We start from the raw sequence: 21,728 nt of genomic DNA on the forward strand, positions 1-21,728 counted from the left end.
CTTGACCAATCTCTGATAAGAGACACTAATCTGAGTTTTTAAAACTGTTTTCATTTGTTTTGGAAAACACTCCATCTCTTCAGTGAGACATTTTTTCATGACAATTGCTCTGACTTCAGCTCTTTCTTTCTCTTTCTCTTCTTTGTGTGATTGTGTTGGCGTTGCACATTTCTTATAACTGACAAGTGACACATAATAAATGTGTTGTTAAAAGTCAAAGTCTTTCTCTCCTTCTCTTTCACTCCTCTCTTTCTTTCATTCTCTCTTTATCTCATCCTTCTCTCTTTCCTTCTCTCTTTGTCTCCTCTCCTCTCTTTCTTTCCCTCTCTTCTCTCCTTCTCTCTTTCTCTCCTCTCTTTATCTCCTTCTCTCTTTCTCTCCTCTCTTTCTCTTCTCTTTCTCGCCTCTCTTTCTCTTCTCTTTCTCTCCTCTCTTTCTCCCCTTCTCTCTGTCTCTCCTCTCTTTCTTTCTCTTCTCTTTCTCTCCTCTCTTTCTTTCCTCTCTTTCTCTCCTCTCTTTCTCTCCCCTCTTTCTCTCCTCTCTTTCTCTCCTTCTCTTTCTCTCCTCTCTTTCTCTCCTCTCTTTCTCTCCTTCTCTCTCTGTCCTCTCTTTCTTTTTCTCCTTCTCTCCACTCTTTCTCTCCTCTCTTTCTTTCTCTCCTTCTCTCTTTCCCTCCCCTCTTTCCCCCTCGCGCTCCTGTTTCCTCTTTTGTTGTCAGCGCTGAGCATGACGTCACCCCGCAGAGCACCCCCGGGTGACTGAGGGCTGTGGGCGGGGCTTGGATTCGCTTCAGCCAATCGGCGCAGAGTTATGTAAATCGTATAGCGGTGTGCGTCGTAGCGGGCAGCCGAGTGCCACTCTCCGGATCTCTTCTGTTCACACCGGACCCGTGCGACTTTACCCGTGTCTAATGGCTGGATAAAGGAACACCACGTAACTTTTTTCACCCCTAAAGCGGATTTTAACACTTTATTCACGCTTGGACACGGCACAAACGAGGATCCACGCCATGAAATACAAAGTAAGTTGACTCCAAGTTGAACCGTGGCTCATAGTTTCTATTCCGGGTAGATGTGGTAACCCAGAATATGTTTCCTCTCGTTTTCCGCTATTTTTTGACCACTTGTTGTTACTCGCTGTTGTCGTGCGGCTTTGTGCAAAAATAACCTTTACGATTGTACATGTTTACTACTGTACAAAACTACAGCGGGTGGATCGTTCTCTGTAGTTTAATGCAAAACTCCTCTGCGTGTATGTGGCTTCTATTTTTGCACGTAGACAAACCTAATCTCATTTTATTGCGTCCATTTATCGCTATAATAAGATGTTTCTGACGTAACCAGGGGCGCGCATGCTGAACTGGGGCGATAGTAGCGGACCCCCCCGGCCGTGCGCGCGCCTGTGCTGAGCTGAGGGTTGAGACTAAGGTCAAATGATTGTGTTTTTGAGTTTGAGCATCAGACACAGGAGTTCACTACACATGGAGAGAATGTAGGTTTAACACTAATATAATAAAAATATAATACGATAAACAAAAAATAATAATAACAAAAATAAAACATAAAACAGCATTATGTATGGTTTTTTTCATACAGAATATTGTTAGTAAATAAATGATGTGTTTTTTCCACATTCTAATATAAGTTTTACCTATTGTATATTTTATTCATGAGCTTTATAACATTAGCTCATTTAAATCATTTTTATTATTTAAAGACTATGCATGTAAAGTCTATTCTTAAGAGTGATGGAAATAAACCATTGAAAACAGGAAATGAATTTGTTTTATCAGATTTGCCTCATGAAGAAAAATATTTCCTCAGTATGTTCCAGCAGTATGTTCTGTATAGTGTTTGGTTCAGTCCAGGTTTAGTCCTGGATTATTTCTTTGTTGCCAGAGCCACATCTAAATGTGTTTTATAATTATCTTTTTGGATTTTAGAAATAACCTGTACAGTAAATGGTTCCTCTGATATTTGAGAATCCATCTTGAGACTCTGCTGTAAGATTCAGCGAGCAGGCCAATCACAGAGTTGCATTAAGTTTTGGGGCGGAGCCAAAGGCAAGGTGCCCAGACAAACCAAAACAAACACGGCAATGCCGACATATGAACTTCAGCCTGTTTTAGCATCAATATGAATGGTTTAGCAGAAGAACTTTGTGGAGAAGACATTTGTCCTTTTGTGGAGGGAAAAATATTTTTTTCTCAACTGGATTTAAAAGAATGTGAGTTTCTGGCTTATTCTGCTGTTGCGATGCTTCGACCAATCGGGTTCAATTATTTGTCATGAGGTTCAAGCCTCATTCACAGCGACACTCTGCAGTGAGCCTGGGTAGTCCAGAAATGAATCTGTCGTATTTGCAAAAGTCTTATTTTCTCATTTTAGTTCTGAATGATGTCTGTAATACAGCCAGGTGTCCTTCCTCCTTAAGTGGATTACATATAGTTTACATCAGATGCCCTTCCTGAAACACTCCTCTTGTATCATTTGCTCACTTTACAATGACTTAAACCAAAGTTACTCCAGTAAACGTGGGCTAGCTTTAGCACTTACTCAATACAAACTACTGTTTACTGTTAGCTTCTTTTACAAACAAAAGCCAACCAACGCTGCTGTTTACATGCCAACTCCAGATTGTTGGGTTGATGTCTGTTACTGGTATTGCAGACTGCCATTGTGTCATTGGGCAAAACACTTCCTCTTAGCCTGTGTAGTAATGAATGAGTTGGCTGGTTACAGGTTTGAGTTTTGGAGAAAAATAACTATTATATTTTGTTTTATTTTGTCATAAATTCAGATTTTCTCATTAGAAATTTCAGCAAAAAAAAAATAAAAAATAAAATAAAATACAAGTTTGCATTTTAAACTTAAAGAACTGACAAAAAGACTGAAATCTGAACTGACAAAGAACCACATTTCAGAACAGTTTGTACAGATCTAAACTACAGGGGGATTGGCTCCTATTACCTGGATGTCACCCAGATGTCACCTGTGGCTAAACGTGGGCTCTCAAATATCAGTCCCCAGACACATTAGCAGAACACAGGGATAGTAACACTTAAAACAGAGCTAAACAATTCATCAGGCTAAAAACAAGAGTGAAATCTGATGCTACGCTAGTTTAGCACAACAGGGACTGTTAGTCAGAGCGGCCACTGACGCACGGCGAGATCCAACCAGAACCCGAAACTGGACTAAAGCTGGATTAAAGCAGGAAAAAAATAAGACCAAACATTAACGATAACAGTACTAGAACTGGACCAAAAATGGGCAAAAACAGGACGAACCTGAAGGGGATCAAAGTGGAATAAGACAGGACTAAAACCAGACCACGGCAGAACTGGACCAAAACTGAACCAAAATAAGAAAAACAGAACCAAAGCTCCAGACAAAACCAGCCCATAGTGCACTGGTGTAATGTTGTTATCAGCAGCATTATGGACAGCACAGTCACATCTAAGAGAGATTATACAGAGAAGGTAACGGGTCACATGATCTATGGAGGTTTGCCTTGTGGAACATATGAATATATATATTTGTGGTTAGCACTGTCATCGCAACAAGGTTATAATAATAATGGCCTGAGGATGTGGAGTTTACATGTTTACCCAGATAAATAAAATCGAAGTACTGCTGTCTATCACTACTACCACTACTACTACCAAAGGTAGCATTTCTGCCCTTTCATTGTTTGATGTATGGCTCCAGTGGAGGGGCAGAGGCCATTTGTGTCCCAGGGTCGAGAGGCCGTGGGTGTGTTACAGTTGAGAGGTGTTCCTTCCTCTGCTGGAGCTGGACCAGAGCCAGGCTGCAGGGCGAGTACTATGATGAACTATGGACCTGTGTGTGTACACTGGGTGTTGTGGGTACTGTGTGTACTGCATTCCAGGACTAAGCCAGGACTAAGCCAGGACTAAGCCAGGACTAAGCCAGGACTAAACCAGGACTAAGCCAGGACTAAGCCAGGACTAAGCCAGGACTAAGCCAGGACTAAGCCAGGACTAAGCCAGGACTAAGCCAGGACTAAACTAGGACTAAGCCAGGACTAAGCCAGGACTAAGCCAGGACTAAGCCAGGACTAAGCCAGGACTAAGCCAGGACTAAGCCAGGACTAAGCCAGGACTAAGCCAGGACTAAGCCAGGACTAAGCCAGGACTAAGCCAGGACTAAGCCAGGACTAAGCCAGGACTAAGCCAGGACTAAGCCAGGACTAAGCCAGGACTAAGCCAGGACTAAACTAGGACTAAGCCAGGACTAAGCCAGGACTAAGCCAGGACTAAGCCAGGACTAAGCCAGGACTAAGCCAGGACTAAGCCAGGACTAAGCCAGGACTAAGCCAGGACTAAGCCAGGACTAAGCCAGGACTAAGCCAGGACTAAGCCAGGACTAAGCCAGGACTAAGCCAGGACTAAGCCAGGACTAAGCCAGGACTAAGCCAGGACTAAGCCAGGACTAAGCCAGAACTAAGCCAGAACTAAGACAGAACTAAGCCAGGACTGAACCTAACCCTACTGTGAAAAAACTACTAAGAAGAAGAAGAGATGCTTAGAAAATACAGAAGAGAGAGAAAGCGATAAGACAGAGAGAGGAGAAAGAGAAGGGGGGGCATAGGGAGGAGAGAGAGCGTGAAAGAGAAGTGGGTGAGTAAGAGAAAAAGGAGGGAGTGTGACAGAGGTGTGAAACATAACACCTAAACTTCTGTGTTTAAAAAGAGATGAGCTGAAGTTACAAGAACAGAGTCATAGTTCTACAGCAATGCAGCTCAAGCTCTTAAGGAAGTGAGATACAGCAGGTAAACAGCAACAGAGATGATCTTGAGTCAGATCTTTTGTGTAAACTGTACTAGTCAGAGCTTTTGTCCTTATCACGTTGGAGCTGTTTCTCCTGTTTAATTTTCTTGATCAGTGAAACTCGACGGATTCAGAAGCGTTGCGTATTCTGAAGTGATCCAAATGATTCTAGTGAAGGTGTATGGAGTTTAAAAACACAGTGGAGCACTTCCTGTATTATCACATGACATCACAAGGTGTTTTCAGTTTGAGAGAAGAACTAAATATGCAGGGTTTGTGTGTTCAACATGTGTGAATGAAACGGGTCCGTTTGTGATGAGGAAACTACTTTAGAACAGAGAGTAACATGGGCTCTTTCAGTAAAGAAAATCCATCCATTTTGTTGGCAATAGCCAGTTATTTTAGACCAGATGCCCTCATTTGCTGATCAGTAGATAATTTTAGTTGCAACTTGTGAATTCCCCATTTTCTCAAAACTTTGAAATGATGCTGGGCCGTCATTTCCAGATCTGTTCAAAACACAAAATAGATTATAAAAAATGAATTGAAGAACAAAAAATCTCCAAAGCACTGTTGGTGGTTCTGTCTGCGTCTGCGTCTATAAACATGGATGAGGAGAGGAGGAGGAAAGGAAGAGGAGCAGTAGAGGAGGAGAGAGTGATTCTGTCTGTGTCTGTAAACATGGAGGAGAAGAGGAGGAGGAGGAGGAGGGGGAGAGCGAGAGAGAGGTGGCGAGGCGGGGAGAGAGGTGGAGGGGGACATAGAGTGATGAAGGAGAAGAGGAGAGAGAGGAAGGAGAGAGAAGAGGTAGGAAAGGCGGAGGGGAGAGGAGTTGGTAGAGATAAAGGGGGAGATGAGTGGAAGAAGAGATGACAGGAGAGGGGGAGGGAATAGGGGAAAGTGAAGAAGAGAGAGAAAAGTTCAGGGGAGAGGAGGAGAGAAAGGAAGAATGGAAGGAGAGAGAAGAGGGGGAGGGGAGCCCACATTCCAGCCAAGCGCTCAGGAGATGACTGACTTCAGAACACATCTTAACTGCACCACATTTAAACCAGCTCCTGACCAAACTGTTCAGAGCTTTAACCATGTTCCAGTCGTTTCTTCTCATTGAGCCTCTGAAGTTGTATTTGGAGTGATTCATGTTTGAGTAATCTTTAATCTCTTATTTTCAAGACGTCATTTTGTCGATCGACCTCCGTTTTCACCTCCACTGGTACACACCCACAGTGATGTACACACTTCCCTCTCCAGTTTTGCTTTCTTAATCGGTGATACTCGTAGGATTCGGCAGCATCACGTACTCCTTTTGGTACAACGGGAAAAAATTGGGTTGATCGCTAGTGTGATGTGCAGTTATCCATATAGTGCGCGGTCAGAGCTTTTTTGTGATGACGTTTACAGCGACGTCAGCTCCCATTGGGCACCGCAGTTTTCTAACGTGAAAGTCAGCGTACTTGTTTCTTTTATGAAGTCGTTTTAAATGAATATTGTGATTTCAAATGTGCAAATTATAACATAATGATCCACGGGTGTCAGATGAGAACTATAGACACACAAGCACAACTCGACTGATTTAAAGTCTCTCAGCCTGATTTATTCTGATCCAGAGCCACAGGTGGAATGTCCCCTCTCCCTCATATACAAATCATTTGTATTTGGGGGACAGACACAGGGAGAACATGCAAACTCCACACAGACACAGGGAGAACACGCAAACTCCACACAGATACAGTATTAAAGGGCCTTTTGGTGCTTGTACCAATGAAGTCCAAACATTACATTCGTCTTTGGCGTCTCCTCTTGATCCTGTCACATTTTCAAAGGATCTGTTTGTTCAGGGGTGTGTATTAACATCTATGTGTGTTTGTGTGTATGTGTTTGTGTGTGTGCGTTTGTGTGTGTCTGTGTGTATGTCTGTGCATGCGCATACACATAGCCTGTATAAAGTAGTGAACAAACTGAGTGTGATGTCACCCACAGCGTTCGGCTCCACTCAAATCTCATCAGGTCACCGAGGCTAGCAGGTATAGGGCCGGTTCATAATATGAACTGGAGCCCAGTTCATATTTGGAATTCAGACCACGAGTATCATAGCAACCAAAGAGCCAATCCGGTGTGAGGCTGTTGAAGGTAATTGTTCAAACCTGTTGCTAACGCTAGCGGGAGCGACCTTGGTTAAAGAAGGCACCGGTTATTAATGTTCATATCTCGATTTAGAGACACAATAGTGAAATAAAAACCCCAGGATCATGTAAAGCGGGTTAATACCAACATTTTAAGACCAAAATGACGAGTCTGACAGCAGCAGTTACACAGAGAGGGGCCACAGTTTTTCAATGTAAAGTGAATTGGAGCCAGAGTCGATGGAGCCAGAAGTGCGCCCATGATCACTTCCTATTTGGAACACGGGAGCTAGCAGGTTAGCTATGTCCATTTATATATACAGTCCATGGTTGTTGTTAGCATTGTTATGATGGCAAAACTGTGATCTTTGAGAGTTGTGGCTCTCATCGTGAGTAATTAAGATGCTCTGAATGCATAAGGTAAGTGAGGATTAACTGTTTAAAATGAACTAGTTTTGTTTTTGACATTTTGCAAAACAGAAAAAATCACAAACGCGCATTCTAATAAATGTTATATTGTGACTGGTTGGTTGAGGTTTTAAAACAAGCAAATTATTTTAAAAAGTGAGTTGTACAAAATGTCTTTAACTGGACTCCATCAAATTGCATTCTCTTTTTCTAAATACATATACATATACAAATACACAAGTTATATTCATTGATACGTCTCTATATTTCTCTAATGTTAAAATTGTGCATTTATTGCTAATGCTAATCGTGTATCGTAGCCTCATCATTTAATTTAAAGTCCAAAACGACGATCTTGTTTCTTTCTCTTCTCTACAACACTTTGAATAAATTGACATAACGAGCAGCCATCTTAATTACCTCCAATTAATACTAATAAATCTTCATCAAAGCGTTTTCTGTTGATAAATAAAATATAAGCCTTTCATCCTAAAGCTCCTTGTGTTTTTGGGGGTACAAAGATGGCCGCCTCTGTTCATTTTGTTTAAGCGTGAAATTGATCGGGCGTTTCACAGAATTTCCATCTCATTTAGCGTTTTTGTATGTAAAGCCTTTTGAATGGGCTAGCGGAGATACAGGGACATATTCTGCTGTTTGGCTAATGCCGCTAGGAGAGGATTAGCTTGGGGGGTTAGCATAGCACACACATGTACCATATTTTGGCAACAACATTGAATTTTAATCCACCGACGCTTGTCTCTGCCAAAAAATGCACCATCCCAAATGCTGCCTAGACTTTTGTTGAAAATGTTGTCCCTCAAAACAAAATATTTGTCATATTTTGTTAAGATACATGACCATTCACACAGACAATGGCTCCCTCTTTTCTGCATCACTCGCTGTCGAGAGAATTAAAGATGGACCTAAAATGGAAAAGTCTAGACCACATTAAAGTCTCATTAAAGGCACTCTACCTGATTTTCTCATATGTCTAAGCCAAATGTGTCTGGCCCAGTACAGATTTACTGTATGCAGCTCTTCAAGTCAAAATAAGGCCCCTATGTACTGTCTGCATCTGATTATAAAGCATTTTAATCCATTAATAGGACTGATATTTCAGATTCAGCTTGACCTTAAACTAGAATTTGATAAAAATAAAGAAATATTTTTGTCACTTTATTTATACTTCTACTTGTGTAACTCTACAGAATGTAATTTTGCAGCAACGCCCACACGACTCAGTCATGTTCAGAACTGCCTCAGAAGTACCAGATAAAACTGCTCATTTGTGAAAGATTCTGATGAAGATCCTCTAGCTTCAGCCCGGTGTTCATCCCGGTGTTCATCCTGGTGTGGTCATCCTGGTGTGGTCATCCTGGTGTGGTCATCCTGGTGTGGTCATCTCGGTGTTCAGCCCGGTGTTCAGCCCATATTGAGGCCATGTTCAGGCTGTGTTCAGGTTGTGTTCAGTCTAACCCAGGGAATACAGCCAAAACAGTATTATCTACTATGAATCCTGCACTGAACAAGAACAGTGGGTTCACACTGGTCCTTCTTTAGTCCTGGTTTAGTCCAAGTTTAGTCGATGTTTTGATGTGTGTGTGAACTAAACTGAAATGGTCTATTTTGTCGTGTTCAGATTCATGAGATCAACAGAAAAGTTTTTATTTTTGTTTTTGAAAAGAAAAACTTTAGTAAAAAATTCTTATAAATCAATAAGGAGCAAAGTGTGAGTGATGTTTTTCCACATTGTCTCTGTGTGAACACGTCTGTGGCTGGTCGCGTTCACGACAGGAAGCGCTTCAGGCTTTGAAAAACAAAACTGCAGAACAAGACGTCAGATCAGATCAGGCTCCTATGAAAGGAGGAGCGCGTTTAAACTGTCACTCAAACTATGTCCTACCAAGAAATGTAGCTTTAGGTTATGGGAGATCAGGAGTAACCCACAACCTCCTGGTGAGAGGGAGGATACAAGATAACCACTCTGCCACAGTCACACAGGGAGAACATGCAAACTCCACTCAGATCAGGAGTCTAACCCACAACCTCATGAGAATAATTGGTTCTTTTTTAGATGTTGTAATGTATAATTCTAGAGCCAACATTTTGAGATGAGACTGAAATCTGAGCTGCTAAACGAATCCCGAGAATTTCAGAACATGTTTGTAGAGGTCTAAACCACGCAGGGAGGGCATCTGGCACACAGGGAAGGCATCTGACACACAGCAAGCGATGTAAATAATTGCATCTTTTGGTACCTTAGAACATTTAAAAACAGATTTTTGCTGTTACTCTTTCACCTCTGTTTAGTTTGTTGAGCTAGCATCCGTCTTTTGAGTTAGCATCCGTCCGTTGAGTTAGCATCCGTCCGTTGAGTTAGCATCCATCCGTTGAGTTAGCATCCGTCTGTTGAGCTAACATCCATCTGTTGTTTTTAGTCAAGAGGAAGTCTTGGTATTTCTCAGAAGCCCTGGCTCCTCTTCACCAAATAAACCAGCCCTACTTCTGTCTGCGCTCAGCTCATCTTCAGCAGGGTGCGGGGCAAAATGGCGAGATAATAAACACACACGAAGCAATGTAATCGTACTTGTATTTGTTTGTTTGTTTGTTCGACAGGGACATTACACAATAAATATCTTCCACAAACCATATTTGCTACAAGCAAATTTTCATATGTACCAAGCCACTGTATATGTGAATGGACAGAGCTAACGCACTAGCCACTGCGTTCCAAACTGGAAGTGACCATGGGCGCAGCTGGTTCCTTTGAGTTCTGGTTGCAGTTAAAAAACTGCAGCCCCGTTCTATGTAACAGCTGCTATCAAACTCGTCATTTTGGTCTTAAAATTTTCGTATTAACATTAAAGGGGCCTACATGATCGTGGTGTCTTTATTCCACTTTTGTGTCTGTATATAAAGTTATGAACATTAATAACAGACAAATCTGGTGCCTTCTTTCCCGGAGGTCACTCCTGCTAGCATTAGCAACAGGTTTGTTTGACAGGTTTGCTAAGCACCCGCCCTCACTAAACCAGCAGTGCGGGCGGGAAGGGACCTTCGTGGCTTCGCTCCTGTTTGACGCTTTGGTTTTGCATTTGGATTTCAGAAGACATCACCTCAAATATATAAAGTGTGATATAAGGAATTATGTAGTAAAGAAATAAGTATAAAAAAATAACCAGGAACAGAACTGAACCAGGACTGAACCTGAACTGACCCAGACCCTGACTCAACAGTGAGGCCTCCTTTTGACCTTTTTAAACAGAAGTTTAAAAGTAACAGTGAATGTTGTTGAATTAAGCTGTGTATTTTCTGTCAGATGCCCTTCCTCCTGCAGTTAGAGAGCCTGGCACAGAAAGCATAGTCACAATCCATCTCTCAACATGCCTTTCTGTGATTGCTATTGTTAACGCTAATGCTAATCCAATTTGAATCAAGTCAAGAGCCTGTTGTTTGTAATGGTGAGATCATCCGGGGTCTGTTTAAACTAAAGAAGACTTCATTTTTGTGAAATGGACTGAAAAATGTTTGTTTATTTAGTTTGTTCGTATTATTATTCAAGGTCATGTTTTAAGGTCATGTTTCCGTTGTGTTTTTAAATGTGTTGCTTCAGCACAGACATCAACTCCGCCGTGCACTGTCTGCATCAAATTGTCTGAGAATAATCAGGATAATAGTGTTATTGTCTGAGAATAATCAGGACGTGCACGTTAGCATGCTAACTGTTGTTAACATTACCATGATGACAAAACTTCACTCTAGAGATGTGAAAAGTGCTTATATACTCATCCTGGTGAATAATTAGGATGTTCTGAATGTATATGGTAAGAGAGGAGTAACTGTGGACCAAAGTTTAAAATTAACTTGTTCTGTTTTTAACGTTTTTAAAACAGTAAAAATCAGGTACAGCGCCGTTTTGAACATTTCTCAGTGGTCATGAGGACGTTCAGCTGGAGCCATGGCTTATTTTGACTTCTGTTGTTTGATCCAATGGGAGAATTTTCACTGTTAAACGTTTCCTTAAAATAAAACTCAAACTGAAGCAAAATGTTTAAATCCTGTTGTATAGTTTTGGTAAAGTGGAGTTTGCCCGTTCCCACTAAAAGCCATAATCACAGAGCCAGCCTTTAGCCCAAACCACCTCAGGGTAGAATTAGCCAGTGCTGGGAGCTGGACCACGTTTCCCATGGTGCCTTGCTGCTCTCCACACGGCCCATTTGTTTGGCCTGGCTCTGACCCAGCAGCGGCAGTACAGGGAGAGCTGGTCGAAGCCATCAGCCTCGTTAGAGTCGTTACTATAATTATGTTCTATTTTTAACAGAAACCAGGACGGAAGCTTAGTCTGCCTCTGCTCCGAGCCACTCCAATGGGAACGACGCTCCAACACTCCGGTGATTCGGAAAAGGTGGAAAATTCTGTGGAGTTTTCCATAAATTAAATATCAGGGGTGTGGATATGTGGATGAATAATGTGTGGGCAGGAGGCTCTGGTTCATTATGGTATTAAAACAACACTGTGTAACTTTCTGGAGGTGGCACGTCACCTGCGTGAGATCATTTTAGAAACAATCTGTTTTTCTCTGTTTGAACAGTAATGCCATGATGGCTAATAAACCTGGACTAAACCGGAACTAAACCTGGAGTAAACCTGGAGTAAAGAGGTACTGGACTAGGATTAAAGCGGGACTAAAGCGGGACTGGACCTGGACTGGGCAAGGGCTGGACCAGGACTCAACTTAGACTCAACCTGGACTGAAGCAGGCCTGGTTCAGGCCTGAACCAGGCCTGAAGCTGAACTTTTTGGCGTTTGACGCACATCGTCAACCAATCAGGGATTACCCTCCAGTGACAAAGCAACATCATTGTCCGGAACGAGTAGAAAGACATCAGCCACAAACTAGCGGCAACTTAATTATGACGGTGCACCGGCTAGCATAAAGGCTAACATGAAGGCTAGTCCCAGCTAGATACAGACACGCCTCCACAGAGCCGATCAGATCGGAGGCATCTGCCCTCAAATGAAAAGGTGTCTAACTAGAGCAGGGGTCGGGAACCTTTTTAACCGAGAGAGCCAAAAAAGTCACATATTTTAAAATGTATTTCCGTTAGAGCCATACAATATTTTTTAACTCTGAATACAACTAAATGTGTGAATTTTTAAACAAGACCAACAATTTTAGAGTATAAGAAGTCTCTGAATGTATTGTTAATATTTTTTTAATAACATCGGTGGGAGCCAAGTTTTGGTTTATGTTTGGTAATGCATGCAAATTCAGAGTGTTAATATTTTAATGTTAATAAATTATGTTTTATGTTAATATTTGATTTATATGTATAAGCTACACTTTTCTTCACACGTTTTATTGCATTAATGTTGATTTTGGAAAATATCTTAGGATTGTCATTATTGAAGTTTTACGTAAATATGTTACCGTCACTTTAAGAGCGATTACACACACGAGGGAAAACGCTGTGAGAACGTGTCAGTTGAGGCAGCGCAAAAAGATGGAGCCAAATGGTTTTCTTACCATAGTATTGTTTATTTTTGAGAATTACTTGATTTGATTACTTCTGTATTTATGTATAATTTATTCATTACTTATTGTGTTAACAAATGTCAGCTAAGATTTACCTGAGAGCCAGATGCAGTCATCAAAAGAGCCATGTCTGGCTCACGAGCCATAGGTTCCCGACCCCTGAACTAGAGACTTCCAATGCGTTCTTGACACCCCAGTGTTTCATAGTTGCACTGCTAACATCGAACATTTATGTAAATTTGGCTGAACACATTCTGTACTGTACAGGACACACGGCACGTCCCTTAGCCAATCAGGAGGCAGAACACAATGCACGTTCATACACTGTAAAAACAAAACTACACTTAAAAAACATCCGCGAAAAGGGAACCGCAATATAGCAAGGGACCACTGTAGTTCTGTTTTTCACGTTTTAAAACGAAAATGTTATGTGTACATAAAAGTACTTTTACACAGCGTACTGTGTGCACATCAAAGTACTTTAAGTGTGTACACAGAATGGACTTTTGGATCCTTCTTTGGCTCAGTATCTTTGGATTCTTTTACACCTTCAGCCAAAAAGCCAAAGATTTAAAGGTACACTATGCAACTTTTCTGGTGAAGAATCCACCATCAGCTTGTTTCCATGGATATGCTTTAAACTTGTATCTCTTTCTCTTATCAATCAATACTGTTAATGAATACTAAAATGATTATTGTAAAACAGACTGAACTTTCCACAGATCTGACCTGCTTGTTTTCATGGAGATAGAAGCATTTAAAGTCTGTACCTTATTTTTACCATAAACAGGTTGTTCCACAGTTACTCCTCTCTTACCTTATGGTGAATAATGAGGATGCTCTGAATGCATGATGAGTTTATAAGATGAGTTCTTGCATTCGGTCGAAGTGTGGTCATGTTTGGAAGATTAGATGGAGGACAGATGTTTACTGCAGAGATGTGAGGAACAGGTCCGACTCTAGGTTAGACATGTTTTGTTCAAGTCCTATCTAGAAGATAGGGAGTACTTTGTTGAAATGAGAAAATGTGTCTCACTTAAAATGTTGCTGACCTGTGGGATGCCCCAGGGGTCAATCCTGGGACCCCTGTTGTTCAGTCTCTACATGCTGGCGATAGGCGAGTTAATACGCAGCAATAATGCACAACCATGCAGATCACACTCCGATTTATGTCTCACTGGGAACAAGTGAATTTGGACCAGTGGACTGACTTTGCCACTGCATCCACCAGATCAGTGTGAGGATGCAAAATAACTTTCTCCAGCTAAACTCAGACTAGACTGAAGTCATAGTTTTTGGCCCACTGAAACAGAGAAAGTGTCAACAGTCACCTCCAGTCTCTCTCTCTCTAAAACCTTCAAATCAGGCTAGAAACAATGGACTCAGAATTTAACTTTAACAATCACATCAAATCAATAACATCTGCAGCTTTTTACGATCTAAAATACACTGAAAAAACTAAAGGTTTACTGTCAAAACCAGACTTGGAGAGACTTATCCATGCATTTGTCTCCAGTAGGTTAGACTACTGTAACATCCTGCTCACTGGCCTCTCCAAATGAGCCTTAACACAGCTGCAGTACATCCAGAACGCTGCTGCTCGCGTCCTAACTAGAACCAGGAAGTACGAGCACATGCGTCCTGTGCTCAGGTCTCTGCTCTGGCTCCTGTGGCTCAGAGAATAGACTTTAAAGCAGCTCTGCTTGTGAACAAGTCTCTCCATGGACCAGCACCAAAGTACATCTCTGACATGTTAGAGCCACATGAACCATCTTACACTCTAAGGACTTCAGGGACTGGCCTCCTGCTGTAGTCCTGTGGTAGTACTGCTGTAGTTCTGCTGAAGTCCTGGTTTAGTCTTAGTTTAGTCCTAGTTTAGTCCTAGTGTAGTCCAGGTTAGTCCTAAACCAGGACTAACCTGGTTTAGTCCTTGTTTATTCCTGATATTGTTTGGGTTTAATCCTGGTTTAGATCTGGTTTAGTCCCGGCCTCCTGTTGGTGCCCAGAGTCAGGACTAAACATGGGAAATCAGCGTTTCAGTTTTATGCAGCTAAAACCTGGAACAGTCTTCCTGAAGATGTGAGACAGGCCTCTACTTTGACAATATTTAAATCCAGGCTCAAAAGACTATACTCTTATCTTTTAATGTTCATTTTATGATGATTATTTATGTTTTGATTTGTTAAATTGTGATTTAATGTCTTAATGATTTAATTCTTATTCTCTAAAGTACTTTGAAATACTTTGTTTATGAATTGTGCTGTATAAATAAACTTGCCTTGCCTGTAGCTAGACTGTAGATGGGCCGTAGGTGGGCTGTACTTGGACTGTAGCTGGGCTGTAGCTGGAAAGCAGCTGGACTGTAGGTGGAATGTAGCTGGACTGTAGCTGGACTGTAGGATCGTAGGTGGGGTGTAGCTTGACTGTAAACGGAAGCAGAAGTGAATCAGTGAATGATGTGTGAAACAGGCGAGTCTCTAAGAAGAACATTAAGTGTTGAAACCACAAATATGTAAAGGGCCTGAGCTCTGCAGCGTCCGGTAAAAATAGAACACTTTAATCAAAAACATAAGTGGGTTTAGTTTTGTTTATGTGCCGTTGTCATAGCGATGGGAGATTGGGCTCCTTTGGCAGAGAAAATAATATGACGTTAGTTTAAATCCCATTTGAAGCCTGTGGTTTACTGTTTTGAAAACATAAAAAAATAGAACTACTTAATTTTAAACAGTTTGCAGTGGTCCAGAGTTACTCCTCACTTACCTTATGCATTCAGAGCATCCTAATTATTCATCATGATGAGTTTATAAATACTATCAGATGTTTCAGAGGTTTGCTGTCAAAGAAGAAGTAACAACTAGTAGTATGCTAATAGCACACATCCTGGTTCACAGACACTTTATTGGATGCAGACATCACTCAACATTTAAACATATTTAACATATTTTGGGTGTTGTTTTTTTTTGTCATTGGATAAACCTGTCATAGTAGATGGCGACATCTCCCTATTTGAAGGATTCTGATCTGGAGGACCCACACGGAGAACATGCAAACTCCACTCCACACATACACAGGGAGAACTCCACACAGACATAGGGAGAACATGCAGACTCCACACACAGCTAACACAGTCTCCATTATGCGCTGGTTCTGTAGCTAGCACGGTCTCCAGAACGGTTGTTCTCTTGTCTTCTTCAGCTCTGTCAGCGTCTGGGACCAGAGCTGTGTAAACACATGACGCAGCTTTAGCTCAGACACTGGTAAAGATGGAAGAGATATTCATTTGTATTTAAGCTTGTGTAGTCTACCTTCACAGCTTCTAGAGAAACATTTAGTATTTTAAGTCAGATTCTCTGCCTGACAAAATGTGGTCTTGGTAAGTCCACACTGCTTTCTGTGTATTTTTTTATACAGAGCAATATCAGTCTGGTCCCCACTCTATCTGTCGCATCTCAAGCCAGAACCAAACATGATCTTTCAATCGGATTGCTTTATCCAGTGACTCATGTGAACGGAAGGAGCTCATTGGTCACACATCATTTACAAATAAAGTTACATTTCTCTCCTCAGATGAACAGAGGTTGTGCTTCTCTTTGATTCTCTAGAAATCCTCCACATTTCTCAGTCCTGTGATATTTGTTCTTTCTTTTCTCCTTGTGAGCAACCATATTTGTTTTGCTACAGACAGACCATGTGTGTCTCTGATTGGGTAATCCACCTGTCAGTCAGGACCATCTGAACTCAGGGCCAGACTCACATTCATTTTCAATTCAATTCATTTTATTTTTGTAATGCCCAAAATCACAACAACGGTTGTCTCGAAGGGCGTTCATGTTTTGGTTGATGGGGGAAACTGGAGTACCCGGAGGAAACCCATCCAGACACGGGAAGAAACATGCAAAACTCCACAGAAAGGCCTGGGCGACCCGGGGATCGAACCAAACCCTCTTGCTGTGAGACATGAGTGATGCCACTCAGCCACCGTGCTGCCTACACACAAAAACAAACAGGAAAATCAAACAACAGGAAAAATCAGACAAAACAAGAAAAATCGGCCAGGCGAGGAGGAGGGAGGGGGGTGGAGGAGGGCCAGGCGAGGAGGAGGAAGACCAGGCGAGGAGAAGGAGAGCCGGGCGAGGAGGATGAGAGCCAGGCGAGGAGGAGAGGTAGGCGGGTAGAGGAGGGCCAGGCGGGGAGGAGGAGAGGGTCCAGCTGTCATCGGGGCATCTGAAAGAGTTACACTCCACAGGGGGAGTGGGACAGGGGACAACATGTGAATAGCATTGCTGATGAGAAAATAGGAGGAAGCAGAGGATAGTGCTCAGGTTGCCATACTTCCCCCAGCTAGTTATCTCCTACTGCAGCCTATCTTATCCCGGGTTTTAATGTCACTCCCAGCCAATCTGATCATAGTTAGTTCAGAGTGACATTAAACTAAGTAACCTGGTCATAAGCTATACTGAAGAGGAAGGTTTTAAGCCTGGTCTTAAATACAGAGACTGTGGGGGCCTGTTTAACATCAGCAGGGAGTTGATTCCATAGCACAGGAGCTTGGTAACTGAATGCTCTCCCTCCCACTGTACTTTTGGACACTCTAGGAACCACTAATAGTCCTGCATTCTGAGAGCGGAGTGCTCTGTTTGGCTGGTACGGGACAATAGCATCTTGCAGATAGGATGGGGCCATACCGTTAAGGGCTTTGTATGTCAGGAGGAGGACTTTGAATTTGATTCTAAGCTCGACAGGAAGCCAGTGCAGATATTTTAGTACAGGACTGATGTGGTCTCTTCTTTTAGTTCCTGTTAAGACTCTGGCTGCTGCATTTTGGACCAACTGGAGGCTCCTTATAGTACTTTTGGGGCAGGCGGCGAGCAGAGAATTACAGTAATCAAGTCTGGAAGTAACAAATGCATGGATGAGTTTTTCAGCATCGTTTTTAGGTAAAAAATGTCTAATTTTAGTTATATTTCGCAGGTGAAAGTATGCTGTTTTAGAAGCTAGGTTTATATGGGCTGTGAATGAGAGATTTTAATCAAATAGGACTCCCAGGTTTTTTACCTGTAATCTCCACCTCATCAACAGGAGTAAATTTATCTAATATTATTAGAGGATCCATGTGGGATATTGGTATTACAGACTGGATTTGCTCAGAGCTGATTTTAGGAGTAGCTTTGTTGATTTTGTCTCTAATGGTTGTAATTTTGTAATCGAAGAATTGAAGAAAGTCATCACAACTAATGTTTGAGGGGATAAAAGACTCATTAGCAGTGTGGGAGTTTGTCAGCCTGACTACAGTGTTGAACAGAAATCTGGGGTTATTTTTGTTTACTTCTATTAGATTTGAATAGTATCTGGTTCGGGCTTTCCGCAGAGCGGCCTTATAAGTGAGCAGGCAGAGCTTCCATGCCTTCAGAGGCTGCTCAGAGCGCGAGCGGCGCCAAAGCTTCTCTGAGCGTCTTACATGTTGTTTGAGTGTCCTGAGCTGTAACGTGTACCATGGAGCCGGAGGGCTTGGTTTAATGCTTTTCTGTTTTAGCAGAGCTACAACATCGAGAGCAGATTTTAAGGTGAGCATTGTTGTCAGTGACAATTGGATTAAAATTATTCTCATTGTCACAGGACATATCTTTTAGTAATGGCTCAATAATTTCTTTAAACTTTGTAACCAATTTATTTTATTTTTTTTGCGGGGCTGGATAGTCTTTTAGTATAAATTCAAAGGTAATTAAGAAATGGTCAGAGAGTATAGGGTTTTGAGGAAAGACAATTAGATCATTAATCTCAATACCATAGGTTAGAACGAGATCTAGAGTGTGATTGTGACAGTGAGTTGGCTTATTCACACTCTGGGTGAAACCGATCCCATCCAGGAGCGCGCCAAAAGCATTACTGAGGTAATCACTGCCATTATCAACATGTATGTTGAAATCTCCAACTATAACAATCCTTTCCCAATTCAAGACTAAACTTGAAATGAAATCAGAAAACTCTGTCAGGAAGTCAGCATATGGACCAGGAGGTCGATAAATTATTATAAATATAACAGCTTTTTGGTTTTTCCAATTGGGGCACGTAATGGAGAGTGCGAGGCTTTCAAAGGAGAGGTATGTATAGTTGGGTTTTCTTCATGAAGTGTTGGAGAAGTGTGTTCTCAAGCTCACGTTAGGGAATAAGTGCATTCAAACAGGAAGTGCCAATGAGAACACAACAGAGAACACAATAGAGGCAACGAGAACGCAACAGAGAACTTAACTGAGCCTATGAGAACACGACAATGAACACAATAGAGAACACGACAGAGTGGATGAGAACACAACAGAGCCAATGAAAACAAGAGAACCAATAAAAAACACAACAGAGAACATGACAGAACACAACAGAGAACACAACTGAGCCGATGAGAACATGACAGAGCCAATGAGAAAAAGGACAACATCAGATCTGTGGAGAAATCGGCATACTCACAGTAAGAGATTCAAGAACAAAAACACAAGTAACTCAATAATTGCAAAAATTGATATGTGCTGTGGAACGCCTCAGGCAAAACAACAGCATCTCTATGGAGATGGACAGAAAAGTTACATAGTACTGTAAGTGATTATGTTTCAGCCAAAGCTGCTGTTGTGAAATAGTCTTATATGACCTCTGAACCTGTCCAGACCTGCTTCGCTGTCCAGACCTGCTCCGCTCCCATTCAAACACTCCACAAGTAATTCCCTAAGTACTCTCTTATTTCTTTAATAACGTCTTACAGCAACAAGATGTCTGCCATGCACACTGTGAAACATACCCTCAGGAGTCTGCTATAGCTATTTATGTCAGAGTGTTTCAGTGTTCTGTCCTGGCAGCACCAAGGTTATCAAAAGTATCAGAAATAAGACACTAATCAATACTAAAAATAGTATCGAAACCTGGTCCTCATTGTTCTCAGCACTAAAAAAGTCCCACTTACAGAAATGAACCTTTCCTGAATATCTTTAGAATGATGTTGAGCTGTATCTTTCACAAGTATAAGACACATAGACTAGTATACACCCATGGACCACTATGAACCTACTGGACACTGAGGGATTACACAGATATAAGGACACATCAAAGAAAGTATTACCATTTAATGTGGAAAATCACATTCTGCTGTCTAAAGAAAGAGTGTTTTTATTATCACTGTGTTATTGGGATCAGTATCGCGTCTATGACAACAGTACGGTCTGTGTTTCAGTGTGTTTGTGTGTTGTTCTGGGAGCATCTTAATTTTCTCTGAACTCTTTCCTGGTTCAAATGGAGGAAGCATATTGTTGCACTTAATGGTGATTAGTGCAAAGTAGTATTTTTAATGACTTTGGAGGGTTTCCTATAGGGGTAATTGGAGGGTCCGTTATGGCTCACCCCTCTCTGGCGCTTGGGAGACTACAGAAGCTCTGGGATTGTTTTGGAACATTTCGGATCACTGGGAGGGACATGTGGACAGAGATGGGAGAGAGGGGGCTGGAGTCAACACAATAGCAGGTTTACTACACAAAGTTTATCATAAATGTATAGAATGTATTTGGTTGTGTCTGATTCTTGTTCTGGTTTAGGGAGCTTTCACCTTTACTCATAGACCACATCAAAACTGGGACTTAAATCCACCCAGTTCTTCAGTCTGTTCTGTTCAGATCTTTTAACCATGATCTCACCATATTTTTGTTTGTCGTTACAGAACTTGATGGCAAAGGCGCTGTACGACAATGTGCCCGAGTCGCCCGAAGAGCTGGCATTCAGAAAGGGCGACATTCTGACGGTTATTGAGCAGAACACTGGAGGCCTGGAGGGTTGGTGGCTCTGCTCTCTGCACGGGCGCCAGGGAATTGCACCGGGTAACAGGCTGAAGCTGCTGATTGGACCCATGTTCGAGGCTCCATCCCCCCTTCAGTCCTCTTCACAATCCTCCCTGGTCCAGAGCTCCACAGGGGGGCCATCTCCTTCCTCTCACACCCAGGCTCAGGTGCAGGGGAGTGGGGCTACAGCATTGTACCAGGCCCCCTTACAGAGCCCCCAGCAGAGTGTGTACCAGGTGCCCCCCCGGAGTGCACTGTCTGTGGACAACACACCCAACAAGGTAGGTTTCAGTTCAATTCAATTTATTTTTGTAAAGCCCAAAATCACAGCAGCAGTTGCCTCTTAGAGATGAAGTAAACGGAGCAGAGTTACATGCCTGTTCTGCTCAACTCAGGACCTTGGTTTGAGATTACATCACAATCTATAGGCCATTGATGTTTAATACAGATGGAGGGATTGTACTTGTACTTGTACTGGAGTATTTTTTCAGCCATGGACTTTATACTGCATACATTTACATTACACACAGGATTCTTTCCACTGTTGAACAGAGGAAGAGCTCACACAAAGGAACACATCTTTGCCAGAGTCTGCAGCTGATCCTAATCCTGGTTTAGTCCTGATTTGGTCCTGGTCCAAATCCTGGCCAAGATCCTGGTGTAGTCCTAGTCTAGTCCAGGTTTCAGTGTGGTTTAGGTCTGGTTTTGGTCTGCTCTGGTCCTGGTTTAGACCTGGGTTGTAGTCCTGGTTTAGTCCTGGTTTAGTCCTGGTTTAGTCCTGGTTTAATCCTGGTTTTGGTCTTCTTTAGTCCTGCTTTAGACCTGGTTTAGTCCTGGTTTAGGCCTGGTTTAGTTTTGGTCTGGTTTAGTCCTAGTTTAGACATTTCTTAGTCCTGGTTTAGTCCTTCTTTAGTCCTGGTTTAGTCCTGCTTTAGACCTGGTTTAGTTCTGGTGTCGTCCTGGTTTAGTCCTGGTTTAGTCCTGGTTTTGGTCTGGTTTAGTCCTAGTTTAGACCTTGCTTAGTCCTGGTTTAATTCTGGTTTAGTCCTGGTTTAGAC

The 21,728-nt window shown here is 42.1% G+C and overlaps 1 protein-coding gene across 2 annotated transcripts in view; it reads left to right on the plus strand.

The window, feature by feature from the left end:
• The first annotated feature begins 847 nt into the window (after positions 1 to 847).
• Positions 848 to 21,728, plus strand: part of nedd9 (neural precursor cell expressed, developmentally down-regulated 9) — a 38,375-nt gene continuing 17,494 nt past the window's right edge. The window contains exons 1-2 of one of the 2 annotated variants that reach the window (XM_033975267.2): positions 848 to 1,021; positions 20,553 to 20,951. In XM_033975267.2, the coding sequence (XP_033831158.1) occupies positions 1,010 to 1,021; positions 20,553 to 20,951 (411 nt within the window). In that variant the 5' untranslated portion in view covers positions 848 to 1,009. The remainder of the gene's footprint in view (positions 1,022 to 20,552; positions 20,952 to 21,728) is intronic. The other variant, XR_008648895.1, reaches the window with a different exon arrangement.

The sequence above is a fragment of the Periophthalmus magnuspinnatus genome, chromosome 11, assembly GCF_009829125.3.
Source record: "Periophthalmus magnuspinnatus isolate fPerMag1 chromosome 11, fPerMag1.2.pri, whole genome shotgun sequence".
Classification (NCBI taxonomy): Eukaryota; Metazoa; Chordata; class Actinopteri; order Gobiiformes; family Gobiidae; genus Periophthalmus; species Periophthalmus magnuspinnatus.